This window comes from Pteropus vampyrus, unplaced genomic scaffold, assembly GCF_000151845.1.
Source record: "Pteropus vampyrus isolate Shadow unplaced genomic scaffold, Pvam_2.0 Scaffold66, whole genome shotgun sequence".
Taxonomy (NCBI): domain Eukaryota; kingdom Metazoa; phylum Chordata; class Mammalia; order Chiroptera; family Pteropodidae; genus Pteropus; species Pteropus vampyrus.
The window spans coordinates 1745245-1764098 of record NW_011888847.1 but is presented as its reverse complement, the minus strand read 5'-3'; the positions used below and the strand labels follow the sequence as shown (position 1 = coordinate 1764098).

Here is an 18854-nt window from a genome sequence, read left to right as displayed (position 1 = left end):
AAGTAATAATGTAAAAATGCCAACGCCAAGTTTAACTCTAGAAGAGTAACCACTGTTATTTTTTGGTCCTTCTAGACTTTTCCCCTCTGGTCTGCATTTTAGTGGCAAGTATTGACAAAATATTTTTCCAGGGAAGTTGTACTAATTTTACAGTTCCAGTTATAAGTTTCACAGGAAAATTTCTTACATTTTCACCAACATAGACTATTTGCTTTTTGTTATGGTGATTAGTACATTTTGTTGAAAATGTTTAGTGGGATCTGGGTGCAGGGTCATTTGAATGGAGTGACAGAGACACAGGGGTAAATATAACCATTCGCCCAAGAATATAATTGTAGTGTGAAAGTTTTTATCATTGAAGATGAAGATTGAAGATAGTGAAGGTGATGATCTAAGTTGTAATGGAAAGAGAAAAGACATTAAAATTATGCTCTATCAAAAAATAAGACAAGGTAATTGCTATAAGTGATGGGTGAGAGGAAGGAAGTATCTTAAAAAGTTGAGACTAACACAAGTGTAAAATGATACTCAGAAATGATGAATGGAACCAGAAGAAAAAGCATAGAAAAGTACTTTTTCGTTAGAATGACAATAGCAACAAAGGAAAAAGTATTATAGAGAAAGTATTACTTGCAGTTGGGGGAACGGGGGCAAGTGGCTGTGCTTAACAAAAAGGATGGATGTCAGTGACCAGAGAATCAAGAAAGAGAAGATGAGTGAAGGAAGAGGACAAGGGTGGTGAGGAAAGATGACAGGCCAATGCAGAGTGGCAGCGAAGGAAGAATAGAGATAGCCTTGTGTCGAAGGTCATTATTTAGAGCGATTGTACTATTTTGATGTTTTACTGTAATTTACCTGCACTTCTGTTGGTGTTTCTATTGTTGGTTTCTTTGCTAATTGGGTAATTTATTGGATCCAGCTTCATATTCGTGAGCATACTGTAAATTTTTGTTGATATCTTACCAGCCTTTTCCCTCTGCTTACATGGATTCTAAAAACCTTTTTTATAAGTATATTAAAAAGGTCAGATAAAGTTTAGTTATATTTAATAAAATGTGTAGATTGGAATTACTATTACAAAGAATTTGTGTAGGATTAGTCAAGGGAACATGGGCATAGAATAAATTGCTTATGTCTTTGGTAATTGAAACTCACATCCTTTACCTATTACCAAAATATTTAATAGAATAAAAAATGTTAATACTAACGTTATAATTAATTTAGACTTTAGCTTGATTTTCTCAGTCATATAAACTATTTAGAAATTCAGATTCAACATACCTGTGACTAGTACCAAGTCCTGGATCTGAGGTTAGTGTCAGGAGGGCATCTATAAGGTACTCATATCTGCTATCCAAAACTATTCTGTAGTTCATTTTCATTTTAGTGTTACTTGCTCATTTAACTTGATTAAAAAAAAAGTGTTTTTTTCCTAATTATTTTGCTAGTCATTTCCAGTTCTCAGTGATTTTAAATAAAATAAATGATTCGAGAGGACAGTTACCAATAATTTAAGTGCAGTTACAGACAATTTACCTAGCAACCTCAGCTTTGCCAAACAGGTCTAGGAAAGGCTTCTTTGAGGTGGGGAAATTGGGGGCCTGTGACATAGTTGGTGGCCACCTGGTGGATAAGACCAGGCATTTGAAGCACAGATGTCGAAAGGGGCCCAATAGTTTACAGATAAATGAAGCAGAATGGTGGACTGATTCTGATGAGCTAAGGAACTCAAGGTCTTAAGTAAAGTGGACTGCTGAGGGTTAGACCATATAATTGTCACCATATAGGAATTCTGACAGGATTTCCCATATGGTCTCTGTTTCGGTATCTAATCTGAATTCATTTCTCTAAACTCCTCTTTTAGAGTTCTCTGTCTCAGTAAATGGCCTCATTATTTACCCAATTGGCTAAGCCTTACAAATCAGCTTTTAATCCTTTCTTGCCCCTATTGAGATCACATTATAAATATTCTTCACCATGAACACCTTTCCATCCCTACTGTCAGTACCCGAGTTCAGGCTGCATTCGTTTCTTACTTGAACTGTCATCCTCCTGTTGTTCTTGCTGTCCCTTGTCTTGGTTCCCTCTAACCCATTCTCTTTGCTCCATTCAACTGTCTTTCTCAAATATAAATTAAACAAGTCATTAATCTGCTTAAAACTCTTCAGGGATTTTTTTTTTTCATTGCCTTTAGGATTAAAATTTAAACTGGTTTAGAAGGCCCCTCATAAATTGTTGCCCCTGCTTATCTCTGTATCCTTTCCCTCCTAGAACCCACTGCCTGTGTTTCTCAGGTTTTTTTGACTACAACTCATAATAAGAAATACATTTTCATTGTGACTAGTGCATACCCATGGATGTGTGTGTATACATATACACACTGTATATATAAAAACAAATAATTGCACAATAAATTGTATAAAACATACAAAACACTTCTGTGAACTTTGACACTTTTATTTACTGAAAAATACTAGTATTTACTAAATTAATTTTATGATGGAGGAAGGCCTTCACTTTGAAAAGACAAATTGTATTTGTTTTTGCATCAGTCCAAATGAACCTGCACATCCATCAGATATCACATATACTATATATTTTCTTCTCCAGACTCATACAGCTATCCCTACCTGTCCTACCTGGCTTTATTCTTATCTTTGAATTTCACTTTGGGAAAGCTTATCTTGTCCCTACATTTGGGTACACTCCTGTCCTGGTTATGTGTTTCCAAAGCACCCTGTATATCCCTGTTATTATACTTGCCACCCTTCTTTGTTATTACTTGTTGACTGTGTCATCTCTTAACGTATCCCCCAAAGAGTATGCAGCATGTACATAAGGAATAAATGAGTATTCCAGCCCAGATGCTACATTTTGTAGGCACTCAATAATATCTTTTAGGAGAATGAGGAAGTAGCACTTAATGTAGCGGAGAGAGAGTTAATGTGAGAAGGAAAACTGAAAATTAAGCAGCATAAGAATGGGAAATGACTTAATGATGAATGGTTGTGTCAGGATTTTAAGATGCTTTGTCTTCCCCTTGTTATTTAGGAGATTCTAAAAGCTCACAGTGTTCCGTATTTTAATACTTTATAGTCTCTGTACTGATAAAGGCAAAAATTAATTCTTTGTTTCTATCATAACAAGGGACTAGTATCCATAGGCTGTTACAAAAGATAAGGAAATAGAAGCAGAAATAGCAAGAAGGTTCAACAAACATTGGAGTGTTCAACCATGTTCCTGACATTGCTGGTTGCTGAGGCTGTGATAAGGCACCAAAACAGTCTCATCTTTGCCTATAAATAGCAAGGGAAACAGACATAAAACAAGTTACTACACAAAAATAGAATTTTGAAAAGTCGACATATAATTGACTTAACATTAGTTTCAGGTGTACAACATAATGATGTGATATTTATATATGTTGTGATATGATCACAATAGTCTAGTTAACATCCATCACCATACTGAATTACAAAAATTTTTTTCTTGTGATGAGAACTTTTAAGATTTGCTCTCAACAATTTTCAAATATACAATACAGTATTAACCAGTTACCATGCTGTACATTGCATCTTCCAAAAATATAATTTTGAGAGATGTTATAAAAAGAAAATTCTGATGTGGTATATCAAGAAAGTGCAACATTTTATTTTTTGATAATGCATGTGCCAAAATAGTTTTCATTGGTGTTCCGCCACTTGGAAATTAACCTTTTTAAATTCACTAAAGATGGTCTCCTTAGTATTTCTCTCAGTTTATGAATAAGACACGAACATAGGTAAGATGGAGAAAATAACCCCCAGAATTAGTGTTGTTATACCAGTTAAGGTTTAGATTGAGAAGCTGCTCTGGGCAGCATTCCAGGACTATATTTTAATGAACCATTTATTCTCAATAGGTTTATGGGCTTTCAGTTTATCCTGAAATACGTTATAATTTTTATCTTAGTAAATGATGATGAAACATTTAACAGTGATTGAATTATGCTCTAGGTTGTTATAGATAAAGTACTTAACGCTTATTGACCTAAACGCTGCAGCAGTTGGTGAGGCACACAGCAGCATTCTTAAAAAATGAAATCTTTAAGGAGTTATAAATGAATCTGGGGGGTAACAGTGAATCTGGAGTTCTTAGAAAAATTATGTAGTGGTTAGATTTCTTGGCATTTCACATTTTAATGCCTTTATGAAGTTAACCGTTGTTTTCCTGTGCAATCTTTGATATCCTTGCTGGTGGATGAGTGCGGTGTGTATCAACACTAATTAATGACCAGTGATTGATTTGCTCCCTTCCTTCGTGAAGTAATCCATTTAACAGATAGTTACCAATGGCATTGTGCTAGTAGGTCCAGTGGTGGATGTGACTTACAAGGTCCTTGCTCTTATGGAGGTTATGAAACAGTGGAAAGGTAGAGGGATACAAACAATAAAGAAATGAACAAGTATTTCAGATAGTAATAAGTACTGTAAAGGAAGCAGAATATATTGACGTGATACAGTGACTTGTCTGGGAGCCAAGGAGATACTAGGTCTGGTGGTTAAGAAATTCCCCTTTAAGGAATCGCTGTCTAAGGTGAAATTTGAATGATGAGAAGGAGCCTGCTGTTAAGACCTGTGGGGAAGGTTTATGGCCATGCTACCCTTAAGCCCAATCCCGTCTGATTTTGGAAACTAAGCAGAGTCAAGCCTGGTTAGTACTTGGATGGGAGACCACCTAGGAAGACCAGGTGCTGTAGGCATAAAAAGTAAAATTAAAAAATAAAGGATTGTAAGCTAACAAGGTCCTTGCAATCTGTGAGATCAACCAAGGGTTGCCTCACCTAAAAAAAAAAAAAAAGAGAGAGATCTGTTGGGGAGGCTAGTGGGACCAGCTAGTGCAAGTACTGAAGGCTGGCATGTGGGCTTGACTTGAAGGAGTGAAGGAAAGCTAGGGTGGTCAAGCGTAGACATAGAGAATAAGGGCGATGCTGGTAGGAGTTGAGACCAGAGAGGCAAGGCCTGTCTGAGGTTTTTAACTTTTTTTGTGCCGTGGACCCTTTTGGCTTCTAATGAGGCTTGTGAACACCTTCTCAGAATGGTGTTTTTAAATGCATAAAATAAAACATCAAGAGTTACAAAGGAAACCAATTTTATTGAAATACATTTATAAATATAAAGCAAATTCTTGATAAATTTGTCCTTTTTATTGACACATTAAATAACATGATCTGAATGGAGTTCTACTAACTTTAATTTTGAACTCATAATTTGTTTAGATGGTACTTCGTTATCTCCAAAGACTATGATATGAAAATATATCTAGGTTATTGATTGTTGACAAAGACACAGTTACTGCAGTACTAGTTTATTGCCTACATTAATAATAGAAGTAAGTGCTAGAGTTCAGTTAGAGGTTAGGGAAAATGGAGAAATTTACCTCTATGTTTATGTACTACTCTGAATTCAGGTGTCTGTGGTCCTTGGGTTAAGGGTAAGACCCCGGGGTAGATCATGTAGGGCTTCTAGGCTGAAGTAACTAGTGAAGAATGGAGTTTATCAAAACCCAGTTGGTGCCTATCAGTTGATGAAGGGATAAATAATGTGGTATATCCATACAATGGAATATTATTTGTCAATAAGAAGGAATGAAGTACTGATGCATGGTGGTACAACATACATGAATGGACTTTGAAAACATTATAAAAGAAAGCTGTCACAGTATCATATGATCCGTTTATAGGAAATGTTGAGAATAGGCAAAACTATAGATACAGAAAGTGGACTAGTGGTTGCCTAGGCTTGCAGGAGGGGCGAGAGGTTGGAGACAAATGGAAAGTTACTGCTCATGAGTACAGAGTTCATTGTTCCTGTTGGGAGCGATGACTGTGTTCTAATAAATAGACTGTGGCGATGGTTGTACAAATCTTGGATATACCTAAAACCACTGAAATTGAAAATGGGGAATTTGCGGGTATGTGAATTATAGCCCAATAAAGCTGTTATTTTTAATTTTACAAACATAATCAATTGGAAAAAAAAAAGGAATTGGCAACTGGGACCAGTACACATTACAAAGAAGGAAAAGAATTTAAGATGCTAATGAAAGCTTGTGGGTAAGGATCGAGTGGATGAGTGCAGAAGGGGCTTTATGGTATCTGAGAAGAGCTGTAGCAAGGTGTGCCAGTGTGTGAGGGGTTAGAGGACATGTTGAGGATAAGCTCTGAAGCTTATAGTAGGTAGTTCTGTAGTAATGCCACATGTGTATTCTTGGGAAACCTTACCTTTAAAGTCATGTGATAGACATAACAGAGCTTATAATAAAAATAGGGTTAAGGTAGACCTCAAAATACATGAATTTTTTTAAAGGAAGCATTAACAAACTTTAAGAAAAACAGCAGCTTATGTAAATCTCCATTGCATTTGCATCCAGCACCAGCATTAGATGAGCCTTTACAACCTTAAAGTCCAGGGCTCTCGTTTCCTCCTTTGAGGGCATTTGCTTCTAATAAAGGTCAGTTTCATCAAAATAAAAAATCTGAACCAGGGTATAGAATTCAATCAAAGAAATTATTACACACTTGTAAATGTTTTTGCATATCTTAACATATTGGAAAACGCAGTGGTCATTAAGCCAGCTACTCTTGAGGTCTACGTATAAGCTTACTCTTTAATTTTGTGAAAGTTTGCTCTTGATCACTTCAAAGCATGAGTGGCCTGGAGAAAAATATTTATGAACCATTGTACCTCTGTGTTTTGCTGTCATCATTTCCCTATTTACCAATAGCATATGAGCTAATTCAGAGTAAAGAACGAGGCGTAGCACAACAGACATTAGGTGGGCAAAGTGTTGTTTCTAGACTGTCTAAATGATGTTTCACACATATGTACTGTTTTCTAAATATGTGTAGATGCTGTTGTGATTAATAATAAAATGAATTCTTATAAGACTTTTGTTGACTTCATAGTATTTTTTCATCATTTTCTCAATCAAGAGCTACTGATATTTTTGGAAGAGGTTGGGAACTGTTGCTTAAGAGTGAAATGCAGAATGTTAGAGGTCACTCACAGAATTCTTCTAAGGGAATTTATTAGAGATCAGAAAAAAAATCCTGCAATATAACAATAATACATGGTAACTGTTGGGCTTCTGTTAAGTGTCTAGCACTATATTAAGTGTTGTGTATAGTTATCTCATTTGTTCGTCTTCTGGGTAGCTATTGTTATTACTCTCATAGTAATAGACAAGGGAAAAGGGACTCAGAGTAACACACTCCAGATCACAAAAGCCAGGAGGTAGCAGAGCTGGCCAGCCCTCAGGCTTTGACTCATGTCTTTCACACTGTAGACTTTGTTACTTCACTTAATCCTTACATAATTCCCCATTGTGTACTCTTAAATAGCATCAAGCAAAGTTCCAGTGTAAATACTTTGATTTAATCTGCTAACTGGAGCACCGTAGTAGTATTAATGGAAATTAGGAATGATATAAGGTAAGTTAGAGGTGTTTTATTTTCATGACTTTAAATTATTAAATCTACAAAGAAATGTAGTTTATTTAGTAATAATTAATATCACATCTCTGCATCTCTAGTACTCCTTATGAGGGAGATTACGGGCAGATAGGAGAGGCAGTGTTTTAAAAGGAAGCTTTGGGTCCCAGATCTTCTCCCTTTCTTTTAAATAACTACTAAACACATTTGAATTAAAATACCTGTGTAAATAGTAACTTTGGAGACCTGCTGTGCTATTTGTGCTTTTGGATCAAGTGATGCTCATTACCTCAGTCAAATATTTATGATTGTAGTTTTGTGTTTTTAAAAATAAGACCTATTTATTTATATTTTTTATTTCTTTTAGGAAAACATCAGACGTTGTTGTTGGCAGTTTTTGTGACTCCTTTTGTTGATCTTCGTTCTGATTTCTCCAAGTTTCAGGAAATGATAGAAACAACTTTAGATATGGATCAGGTATGCAATATACTTTTTAATTCAAACAGCAGGATATTTTTTTAAAAGTGAAGGCATATCAGAAAACTAGATTTTTCTTTTTAGTATTTAATTTTGGCACTTTTTTGGCTTCACATTTTCTTTTTTTTAATTAAGTTTATTGGGGTAACATTGGTTAATATAATTATATAATTTTCAGGTGTATATTATAATTTGACATCTGTATATTCTATTGTGTGCTTACCACCCAAAGTCCAGTTTCCTTCAACTGCCATACATTTGATCCCCTTTACCCACTTCACTCTCTCCTACCTGCTCTGTATTTGACCCCCTTTACCACGTCTACCACCCCCCTCCTCCCCTACCCCATTCCCTCTGTTAACCACTAGTCTGTAGTCCACGGCTGTGAGTCTCTGTTTGTTTTTCCTGTTCATTTGTTGCTTTTAGGTTTATATCCCACATATAAGTGATATCATGTGATTTCACCTTTTTCTGTCTGGCTTATTTTGCTTAGCATGATTATCTCGAGGTCCATTCATGTCGCAAATGGCAGTATTTCATCTCTTCTTATAGCCAAATAATATTCCATTGTATATATATACCACAACTTCCTTAGCCAACCATCTATCATACGGCACTTTGGTTGCTTCCATGTCCTGTCCACTGTGAATAATGCTACTGTGAACATCGGTGTGCAAATATCTTTTCGGATATGGGTTTTCAAGACCTTGGGGTAAATAGCCAATAGAGGGATTGCTGGATCATATGGTAGATCAATTCTTAGTTTTTTGAGAAACTTCCATTCTGTTTTCCATACTGGCTGTACCAATTTGCAGTCCCACCAGCAGTGTATGAGGGTTCCTTTTTCTCTGCATCCTCTCCAGCATTTATTATTACTTGTCTTGTTGATTAACCTTGGCACTTTTGTGAGATACCTTTGAGATAGTGGATGTCAGATTAAATGATAGATGGGAAAGATTTTTTTAAAAAAATAACAATCATTTCAGTGGATGAAAATTAAGAAATATTAAAAGAGAAGTGAATATTGGGCATAACTGGCCCAGTTAAAGGAAATCTCATGAATAAAAGATTTCACATATGCAAGCCGGGTTATATTTTGTTTAATTCCAAGAGAGAAGGGAAATTATAGGCACTGGAAAAGGGAAGAGAGGATAGAGGTAAATACGGAACACAGGAAAAGACAACTTTTCTTTTGTTTACTTTCCACATAGAGAGTAAGGGAAAGGGGGCTAGAGTATATGTATATCTCCTAAATATTTGTTGATATAACTAGAAAGTGAACCATGTCTTTAAATACTGTTTTGTTCCAAATTTCTTGTTAGTTGAGAAGAACACTTGGGGTTTAACTGATTTATATCCTCAGGTCTCTAATTTACAGATAAATTTATATATAAATATAAAGCAAGAATAGTTTCTGAAGTAAGTTGAAAATATCCTCTGAAAGTGAATTTGAAAGCAAAATTTATGAAATAGTAAATTTTTTGGTGTCTGTTTAAAGGTTGTTTATAGAACAAATTTAATATGGGGCCATTGAATGTAGTAGTATTATTAAATTATGTGACTTTCAAAATATTTCGAAAAATTTCCATTTTAAGGTTCTTGATAAAATATGATCAGGTAGGGACTATATACTCACATTCATATTAAGGTAATAGTTTGGCTTGCTAATTGTTAGATTCTTTGCATTCTTCTTAACAACTAAATTTGAGTTAACATTTGTCCTATGGGATGTTGAGTTACTTTGTTTTTAGTGGATTATTAACTAAGGCATAAAGAAGTTAAACCTCATTTATTCTGTATTTGGATTTTATTTTATTTATTGTTTTATTTATTTTTAGGCAAAGCGAGCTCACAGATTGCAAGGACCTTGTCAGTTTACAATTCTTTATTTATTTGTTTGTTTGTTTATTCATTTATTCATTCATTTATTTATGCATGCACCTGGTTTTCCTAGGTGGTCTCCCTAAGTGGTCTCCCATCCAAGTACTAACCAGGCCTGACCCTGCTTAGCTTCTGAGATCAGATGGGATCGGGCTTGTTCATGGTGGCATGGCCGTAAACTATATTTGGGTTTTAGAATTGCACGAGTGTGTATATATAGGTATAAATGCTTCACTTTTCTGGTAATATTTTGTAGTAATAGGGCAACCTTCCGTTTACTTGTAGGTTAAGCAACCAAAAAACTTGAATTGTTCGCCGCTTGTTTAAGAGGACTTTCATTTTAGCTATTGTTTTCTTTGTAATGTTACTATTAGTGGAATAATTTTGAGTACACAACTTTCAGATCAATGGGAGGCAGAAATACTGGTTCATCAGACATCTGGACACTGAAACCATCACCACCTCCCTGTATCTGAGGGTGTGGCCTTATCTGTGATTGGGCAGAGTTGGATATTTGTAAACATTTCTTTAAATGAAAGCATGTAAAGGTGTAGTTTTTAATGGTTAACAAAAACCGACTAACATAAGGAGGTAAGACTGCAAGAATTGAGCCTTTCAGTGTCACTGCAGCTGTACACACTTAACAACTTGGAAGCCAGGCAGAGTTCTGCTAAAATGCTGCAGTTGCTTTTATCCTTTGTTCTTTATTCTTACAGCTTGCTATTTCCTCCCCTTGATATTGTGGCTCTCAAGCTAAGCATTGTATTAGTGTCACCTGATGGTCTTGTTAATACAAATGTCTGGGCTCCATCCCCAGAATCAGATTCTTAGAAGTCTGGAGTAAGGCTGGAGAATTTGTATTTCTAACATGTGCTCCAGTGGTGCTGCTTGTCTGGGGACCGCACTTTGAGAACTACTTGCTTGATAAATTAGGAGTGCAATCGAAAATGAGTTTTGATTTTTCTTCCTAAGAGTTTGTTGCCTACCTGAAATACTGCACTCTTGAGCAACCACTGGGCAATATCTGGCCAAAAATTGGTTTATATAGTTAAGCATATTTAAGAGTTTTTAAAAATGTGTAACCCCTCTATCAGTGTATAGAGTCTCTATTAACGATGCCCCTGGAGCTGTCTTTTTATCTGGGACATCACATTCACACATTCACAACCTGCCTAAAAGATGCCCTGCCTTTGAGGATCACCCTTTTCTCCCTCTCTACCACTTATAGACAACAAAGGCTGTCTTCCTGCAATAAATAGTTTGTTTTTATTATGCATAGGATATTAGCCACTATTATAATTTTAAAAAGACAGCAGGATGATAAAATCTTGTATCCTTTTATTTTATATTATATCTTTTCATTTCTTTCCTTCCTGTCTCCCTCTTTCCCTCCCTTCCTGTCATTCAATATTTTGACTGTATAGATCCGACCTTTGGGATATATATCTGCTTGACAGCAAGTAAACCAAACTTTCCCTCACAAATGCTAATGTACCATTAGTGACTTAATGAGTTCCCATATTTAGTTTTCATTTAGTTTGCTTGTGGGTAGTTTTTCAAAATGATATTTAAAATACTAGAATATAAATTTTAAGTTTTTCTTTATTGATACTTTTCTACTTATAGTATTATAACAAATGATACAATAAAGCATAGAGATAAAAGTGACCATTGTTAATATTTCTTCTCTTTTTTCAGATGAACAATGTTAACAGCCTCCATCTTCCAACTCCATTAACTCCACTAACTTAACCCTATTGTAGGTTAAGGATTTTTTATTTGACACAAATATGTTAAATAAGAATTTACTGTATTGTAAAATAGTAGTAAGTATTCTTGAATGGTGCTGTGGGTTTAGAGTGTAAATGTCTGGGTAGAGTTTGGATTTTAGGAAGGTAAGCAGTGTAATTAGATGCATATAGACTGGAAAAGAAGAGGTAATTTGTCCTAATTTTATTGCTGTCACTTTAGATATGACAAGCCTCAATTTCTTAATCTGAAAGTAGAACATTGAGTAATTAACTTTGTAGGGGAGGAAAAACTTCTACTCTCTTAGGTTCAGTTTGGGGGCCTGTGAATTAAACTAACAAAAAATAAATAGATTAATAAAGGAACAGACAGATTTTTGAGTTCACAGAAAAGTGTTACTCCAGGAGGCTGTTAGAGTTTAAGGCTTTATGGTGTCTTAATAGGGGAAGAAAGGGTACGGACAGGAAAGCAAATAATTTTTAGGAAAGGTAAATGAGCCTTTTGGAAAATAGATGGGAGATAGGATAGCTTTGACTTTCCTGGTTACAAAACTCCCTGGGAGAGGATTTATGACAGTTCTTTTGGGAGGCTCTACTCAAAGGCAGATAAGAGAGTTCAGAAACAAAGTCTATTCTCAAATGCTTTCATCTCAAATTAATTTTTATTCTGCAGTGGCATATTGTGGGCCCTTCACTGTTAAGTACCATGAGAGTTGTTGTGGATTTCCTTTTTTTTTCTGAGTAAGACTGAGGTTGAAATCAGGACTCTATTTGTCAGATAATCTAAAACTCGGGTATATCAGGGGCATGAAATTAAAAGTCTTGAGATAGGATAGGCTTTGTTTAGAGCTGCTTGACCCGGCAGCTCATTGACCCAGCAGCTCAGTGCTGTCATCCAAAGGACCTAATTCTTTATCTGTTCTATCTTTTGTGATTTTAACTTCAGCCTAAGGCTGATCCCTCATTTGGCTCTAGGATGGCTACCTTCCAATAGCAATTCTTAAAATATTCCACGTAAGAGTCCTGTACTTTGTCTTGATGGAGGACCATTTAAGCAGTGATTGTGGCCCCAGAATTAGATAGTGATGATTGGCCTAAGATAAACAGGTTTGGGTTATCCCTGTAGTTGGAGATAATGAAAAGGGAGCGGGGCGGGATTAACTGTTGTGTAGCTCACCAGCAGTGTCTACTAAGATACTGCCCTGTAACTATAGGCTTTCGTGTTTTATGTTATGATATTGCCTTTTAAAAATCAGATTCCTAGTTAAAACTTGTTCTAGATTCTCTAGGGAGCTGACCTAGTATATAATATCTTCTTTATTGTCAGTTATAAACCTTTAAACTTGTCTCAGGTCATAAGGTGAAGTCAGCCCTTCACTGTCATTGTAGATATTTGTAATGAATTTAGGCATTTAAATTACATGACTCAGAACCACTTTGAGGAAATCCCAAGAGAATGTCAATTGTTTCATGATTTCTGAAAGCTTCACTCATGTTTTCCAGCTGTGCACTTAGGCATTCATGTAATGAAGGGAGCGGTCATTTACAAGAGTGGTTGGCTTAATATTTTTTCCTAGACTTAGCTTTATGCATTATACTTCAGGTGCTTTTGTGGCTGCTTTTCATAAATCTTACAGAAAGATTTTCTGTTTTTGAAGTAAATGTAGATCAAAACCCATTCCAAGATAGGGTTCAAAAAAAAGCAATGATTTTTTTCACAAAAATGTAAAAAGTTTCAGTTACATTGGATGATACGGTGAGATTAAATTTTTAAGCTTTTCTATATAGTATTTGGACCATTTTATCTTTGAATAATAGTTTTCACACACACTTATTGATTGATATTTTACCTATTATTGGAAAAGTAGTAGCTTTAGATAAATTTTTATTGAAAATACTGGTACAGAAAAGATTAAAAGTTTTTAAAAACTGCAATGCATGATTCTGATAAAACTATATCAGTATTGTATGAATATATGTAAGTTGTAAAGATAATATACAATAAATGCTTTAAAATGTTCTTAGAGATGAAAAAATGCAAAAAAAGGAAGGATTTGTACTTTTCCACCTAGAATTAACTCTCAAAACATGTCGACAGTTTTGCTTATAGTTACCCCTTTAAAAGATAAATAAATAAATAAAACACTGGTGTAAAATTGGTATCTATATAAAGCTTTTAAACAATGCAGAAAAATAGATGAAATTTTAAAATATCTCCCAGAGGTAACTATTAACATTTAGTCTGTTTTCAAGTATGGGCAATATTGAGGGTTTCGAGGACAGGTGTTGAAATTTTGTGCTTTTGTTTCTTACAATTTAGTATTTTCCCAAAGTGCCAATAGTATCCTCATTGAAAGACAGCTAATGATTTTTTTATGGTTATATACAGACAGATGAATACATTAATTGAAAAAAGGAGCTTATACTATATAGATATTACTTTTAATTTTGAAAAGATTCAACTTAATGTTTTTTAGTGTAACAAAAAGAAATTTGGAAGGAATTGCTGAGCTTCAAGTGAATGCTTTTCACAAGAAAGAGAAAATAAAAGATAGGTTAAAGAAACTAAATTAGAAAAAATATTAAGAGATTGGAAATTTGTTTGAATGAAACGTTTCAATTTTGGACAGTATTAATTCCCTGCTATGAAAGTTGAGCACTAACCACACTCATTTATGTGCTTCTACCTCTCCTCATACTTCTTGGTTTTTTAATGGTTCTATTTTTACATTGTCCAGGTCTAAAATATGCACAATATGTCTGTAGGTATAATTCCAATTTCCAGGGTTGTTTAATGATTATATGTAAATGGATTCAGTGCTCGCTAGCAGTTCTTTTACCATAGCTTCTTCATTCCTGGGTTTAAAATTTTTTATTACACTTTTATTTGGCTAGGTTTGTTTTTCGGATGATTTTGTTTTTTTAAAGTTGATAGATATTATAGTCTTGGAATTATTTCATGTTTGATAAGAGTACCCGGCTTTTAGTTTTATTTTTGAGCAATCTTTATCTACAGTTTTGCTAAACTTAGAGGGTGATGCACCACAATCCTCTGACATCCGATATTAATGAAATATCTGTTATCACTTTGATTTACCACTACCCCTCCCCACTCCACATTCCAGGTGATTAACTTTTTCTGCCTGGATGCCTGAAGAATTCTTTATACTTCTTCTCTTTCCTTCACTCCTTTGCCCTTTTCCCTTCTTTATCTGTTCCCACTTTCATCTTCCCCTGTCCTCTGGCTAGTTCCTTCAGCCTTTACCCGCTTTCCACCCTTTTTCCTTCCTTCTCCCATTTTCCTTCCTTTTACATCCTTTTCCCCACTGATTTCTTCACTCACTCCTCCTTTTTGAGGTATTGAAAGTTTTAAAATTTTTGGTTATAAAATACTTGTCATGTAATTACTGATATAATTAACATTTGTATATTCACGACAGAGTCCTATTTGTACCCATCCCTGTACAGAAATATATGCTATCCTGAAGTTGATGTTTATTATTATTTTCCTATGTTTCATTACTATAATATGTACTATTGGTTATTTCTAAACTTTATAACTAATGTCCTATCACTATGTTGATTAAAATTGCATTTAATTTAATAATTAGGGGAAAATCTATCATTATGACATTGAGTCTGTCTTTCCAGTGTTACCATTTTTTTAAATTGAAGTGAATTTACATAACATAAAATTAACCATTTTAAAATGTAATATTCACTGGCATTTAGTACATTCACAATGCTGTGCAACCATCAACTGTCTAGTTCCAAAATATTTTTATTGCCACCAGAATAAAAATTCAAATTCGTTAGCAGTCAGTCCCCTTGCCCTATTTTCCCCAGATGCTGGCAACCACTACTAATCTGTTGTCTCCATGGACTTCAGTTCATTTATTTTTCTTACCAGTGGAAGCATATAATATATGGCCTTTTGTGACTGACTTCTTTTATTTAGAATAATGTGTTTGAGGTTTATCCACAATGTTGCATGTATCAGTGCTTCATTCCCTTTTATGGCTCAATAATCCATAGTATGGATTTATCACATTTTGTTTATTCACTTGTTGATGGACATTTAGATTGTTTTATCTTTTGGTTATTATGACTGCTGCTCCTATGAACAGTTATGTACAAATATTACCTTATCTTCATTCCAGCCAGTGGGAGAGGACAAAAGAGGAGAGGAGGACACATTCTGGAAATGGCACACATTATTTCTGCACACATTTTGGCTAGAATTTAGTCATGCCCACACCTAGCTGCAAGGGAAGCTGCAAAATGTATTCTTTGTTCTCAGTTATGTGTCCTCTGAAAATGTGTCCATTCCTTCACTGTAGAGGAGGAGATAATAGAAATGGCCAACAACGAACAGTTTTTTCACTGCTAACACAGATAGCAGACATTTGAAATCTAAACCCCAGTGAAGGGAGGCTTTTAGTTGCATGTTGTCAGGGATTCTACCCCGCCAACCCCTTTTCCCAGGGACCCAGGCTGATAGAGGCAGATTTCTCTCTTGTTTCTGTTTGTTATGAGGTAGGTTTGTAAAATGACCCCTTGGCCTGGCTTTATTCTGGGGACTGTCCACTTTGCAGGAGCTCAGACTTCTGATTTTCTTCAACTATACATTTATTTTGAGAGAGGAGCTTATAGTTTATCTAGTATTTCTAGGAGCTTTTTTAAAAAAAATAAATAGTGTCCTCCATATTTATTTCTCTTCTCTAATTAATTTAATCTCCAACTTTCATGTGAATTCTCTGATTATATTGTCTTCCTATTATATCAGTACAGGTAGTTTGATTCAGGAACATCTCTTCTTTGCTTTGTTTTATTTATTTTGTATTTTAATGATATTGTTAGGACCTAAATTCCATTCCTCATTCTTTTTATCTTTTTTCTTGATTTCATTATCCCATTTTGTAGTTCCAAGCCTGAGTTTATTTTGTTCTATCTTCTTTGTGGAGTCCGATGTAATGAGTATGTTGGGTGGTATATTTTATTATCTCAGATTGTTCAGGAAGAGTGATGTATTGCTGAAGGATACTCAGTTTGGTATGTGACCCTTATTTATTCTGGTAAGTTAGAGCCTAGACATTCACTTTCCCTTGTTTTGCTCAGGTCTCCGCAGCAGTGTTTTCAAAACAGTATTCCCCCACCCAAAGAAGGAAAATGTGAAGATACTCATTCAACTTTCTTCTCTCTAGATTTGGAATTATTAGTGAGAGTTCTTGGGGTTTTGTTGATTCACCAACGGGTTTCTGGAAGGTGGAGATGAGGATAGGAACTTGGCCTGGCTCTCTCACACTTTTCTTAAATTCATCGGAAGAGGCACATTCAGTAGCTGTCCATTCCCTACTGTAGCACTATTTTTTTCCCTGGAATTATCATAAGTCTTGGTTCTTATTTCTAGACCGTCTTCATTGTCTGTTTAAGTAGCTGTCTAGTATTCTGTTGATGTACCATTGTGCAAATTTTGCGCTGTTTTATTATTCTGGGTTTTGCTATAACAAATACATCTGCAGAGGTTTTATTCATTCCTGTGTTGATTTGCTTCTTTGGCATTATTTCCTTAATTTGAATTCCTAGGACTAGAATTGCTCTGTCAAATAGCATAACAAATATCTGAGTCTTGTTGTTTATTGCCTTTTTTTTTTTAAGGTTATACCAACTTAGATTCCCACCAGAAATGAATGAGTATACTAATTTCACTATAGCCTCATTGATATTTGGTGGTGGGGTTTTTTCCCCCCCCTTAAAAAAATGGCTATAGAATAATATCAAAGTTGCTTAAATATTCATATCTTTTTTTATTATGGCGCTTTACCATTTTCCTTTGGGTTCATTTACCACCTGTTTTCTCATCTGTGAGTTGTATGTTTCTGTATTTGCCCATTTAATAACCTTCTGTTTTTCTTTTACATGCAAACAAGTGCTGTTATAAAAGAAAATATTAAACTTTATATTTTGCAAAGCTTTTATTATTTTTTTACAAATGTTTCATCTTTTAAAAAGTTAGATTTAACCCAAAACTTAAATTTTAATATATTACCTATTTTTTCATTTTGTTGATTTAAATTGAGAAAGTTATTTGATAAAAGTTTTATTTTCTTTCGTTGCTAGCTTTCTGTAATTTGATTTTAACTCCTTATTCTTTTGGTGGTCACATATGGTATGTGTAGGTATGCTCTGATTAAGTGGATAGTAATTGGGAATATATATATCAGTCCTACTTACTGAGTTTTTAAAAATCTCTTTGTTTTAGAAAACTTTTTTATATTATGCTTTTATATATAATTCTTTTTAACAGTTATTAATATCCGTAAAGATAGGCTTTATTCTTTTTAAAAAATATTCTTTCAGAATTTCGTGTGTTTAAGTTTTAGTCATTTTTTTTAAAGCAATTCCTATTGGAGAGTCACTAGGAACATCTTAATATTTGATTGTTTTCTCCTTTCATAGTTTACCTCTTCACTTATCAATTATTTTAAATCTTCTAATAAGCATATATCTTTATAAAAGTTCTGTATAAGTAAAAGTTTATTTCTAAATATTTTGTGTATATTTTTACTATTGTAAGTGAGGTCTATTTTTTATTATGATTTCTTGCTGGTTATTACTGGTAAATTTAAGGAAACAAAGTACTTAAGAATATGTTTTTAAATTTTGAGATTTTGATGAACTTTCAGTTTGAAGAAATACAATTCTGTAGTTTTTTTTTTTAGAAGTGACTTTGAGAATAAAATGGATCCTTGGTTTAGGCAAAAACTACACATTCTGTTATAGGCTTTGAATGTCGAACATTGTTCTGTAATGTTTAGGAAAAAATGTTTTGAACATTGTTTAGGAGAAAATGTAAATAAAAATAATGGATGTTATTAGTATCATTTACTACTAGCACTGTGTGATCATGAATAATTTTTGTACATCTAGAACTCTAAGCTCCTAATAAACAGAACTTTAGATCTCTTAGTAAATAGTAACTCTTGATAATTGTGGCTGAGTAACTTATGGATATTGAATCATTTAGCATAAGACAGTGAAATTTAAGTAAAAGAAAATACTTGCTTCATGACTTCTATCTTTACCCATTATTTATAAAATTTAGCCACTCTTTGGTCTGCCTGTAGGTGGAAAACCATGAATTCCTTGTAAAACCTTCATTTGATCCTAATCTGAGTGAATTAAGAGAAATAATGGATGATTTAGAAAAGAAGATGCAATCAACATTAATAAGTACAGCAAGAGATCTAGGTAAGAATTGGCTGTTGGAAGTCTGA

The 18854-nt window shown here is 34.3% G+C and overlaps 1 protein-coding gene and 1 pseudogene across 1 annotated transcript in view; both read left to right on the top strand.

Annotated features, from left to right (window-relative positions):
- The window catches only part of MSH2 (mutS homolog 2), a 67499-nt gene that overhangs the window by 34546 nt on the left and 14099 nt on the right, over nucleotides 1-18854 (top strand). Inside the window, exons 8-9 of the mRNA XM_011361316.1 lie at nucleotides 7839-7948; nucleotides 18705-18828. Coding sequence (XP_011359618.1) covers nucleotides 7839-7948; nucleotides 18705-18828 — 234 coding nt within the window. The remainder of the gene's footprint in view (nucleotides 1-7838; nucleotides 7949-18704; nucleotides 18829-18854) is intronic.
- Nucleotides 4626-4741, top strand: LOC111740630 (annotated as a pseudogene).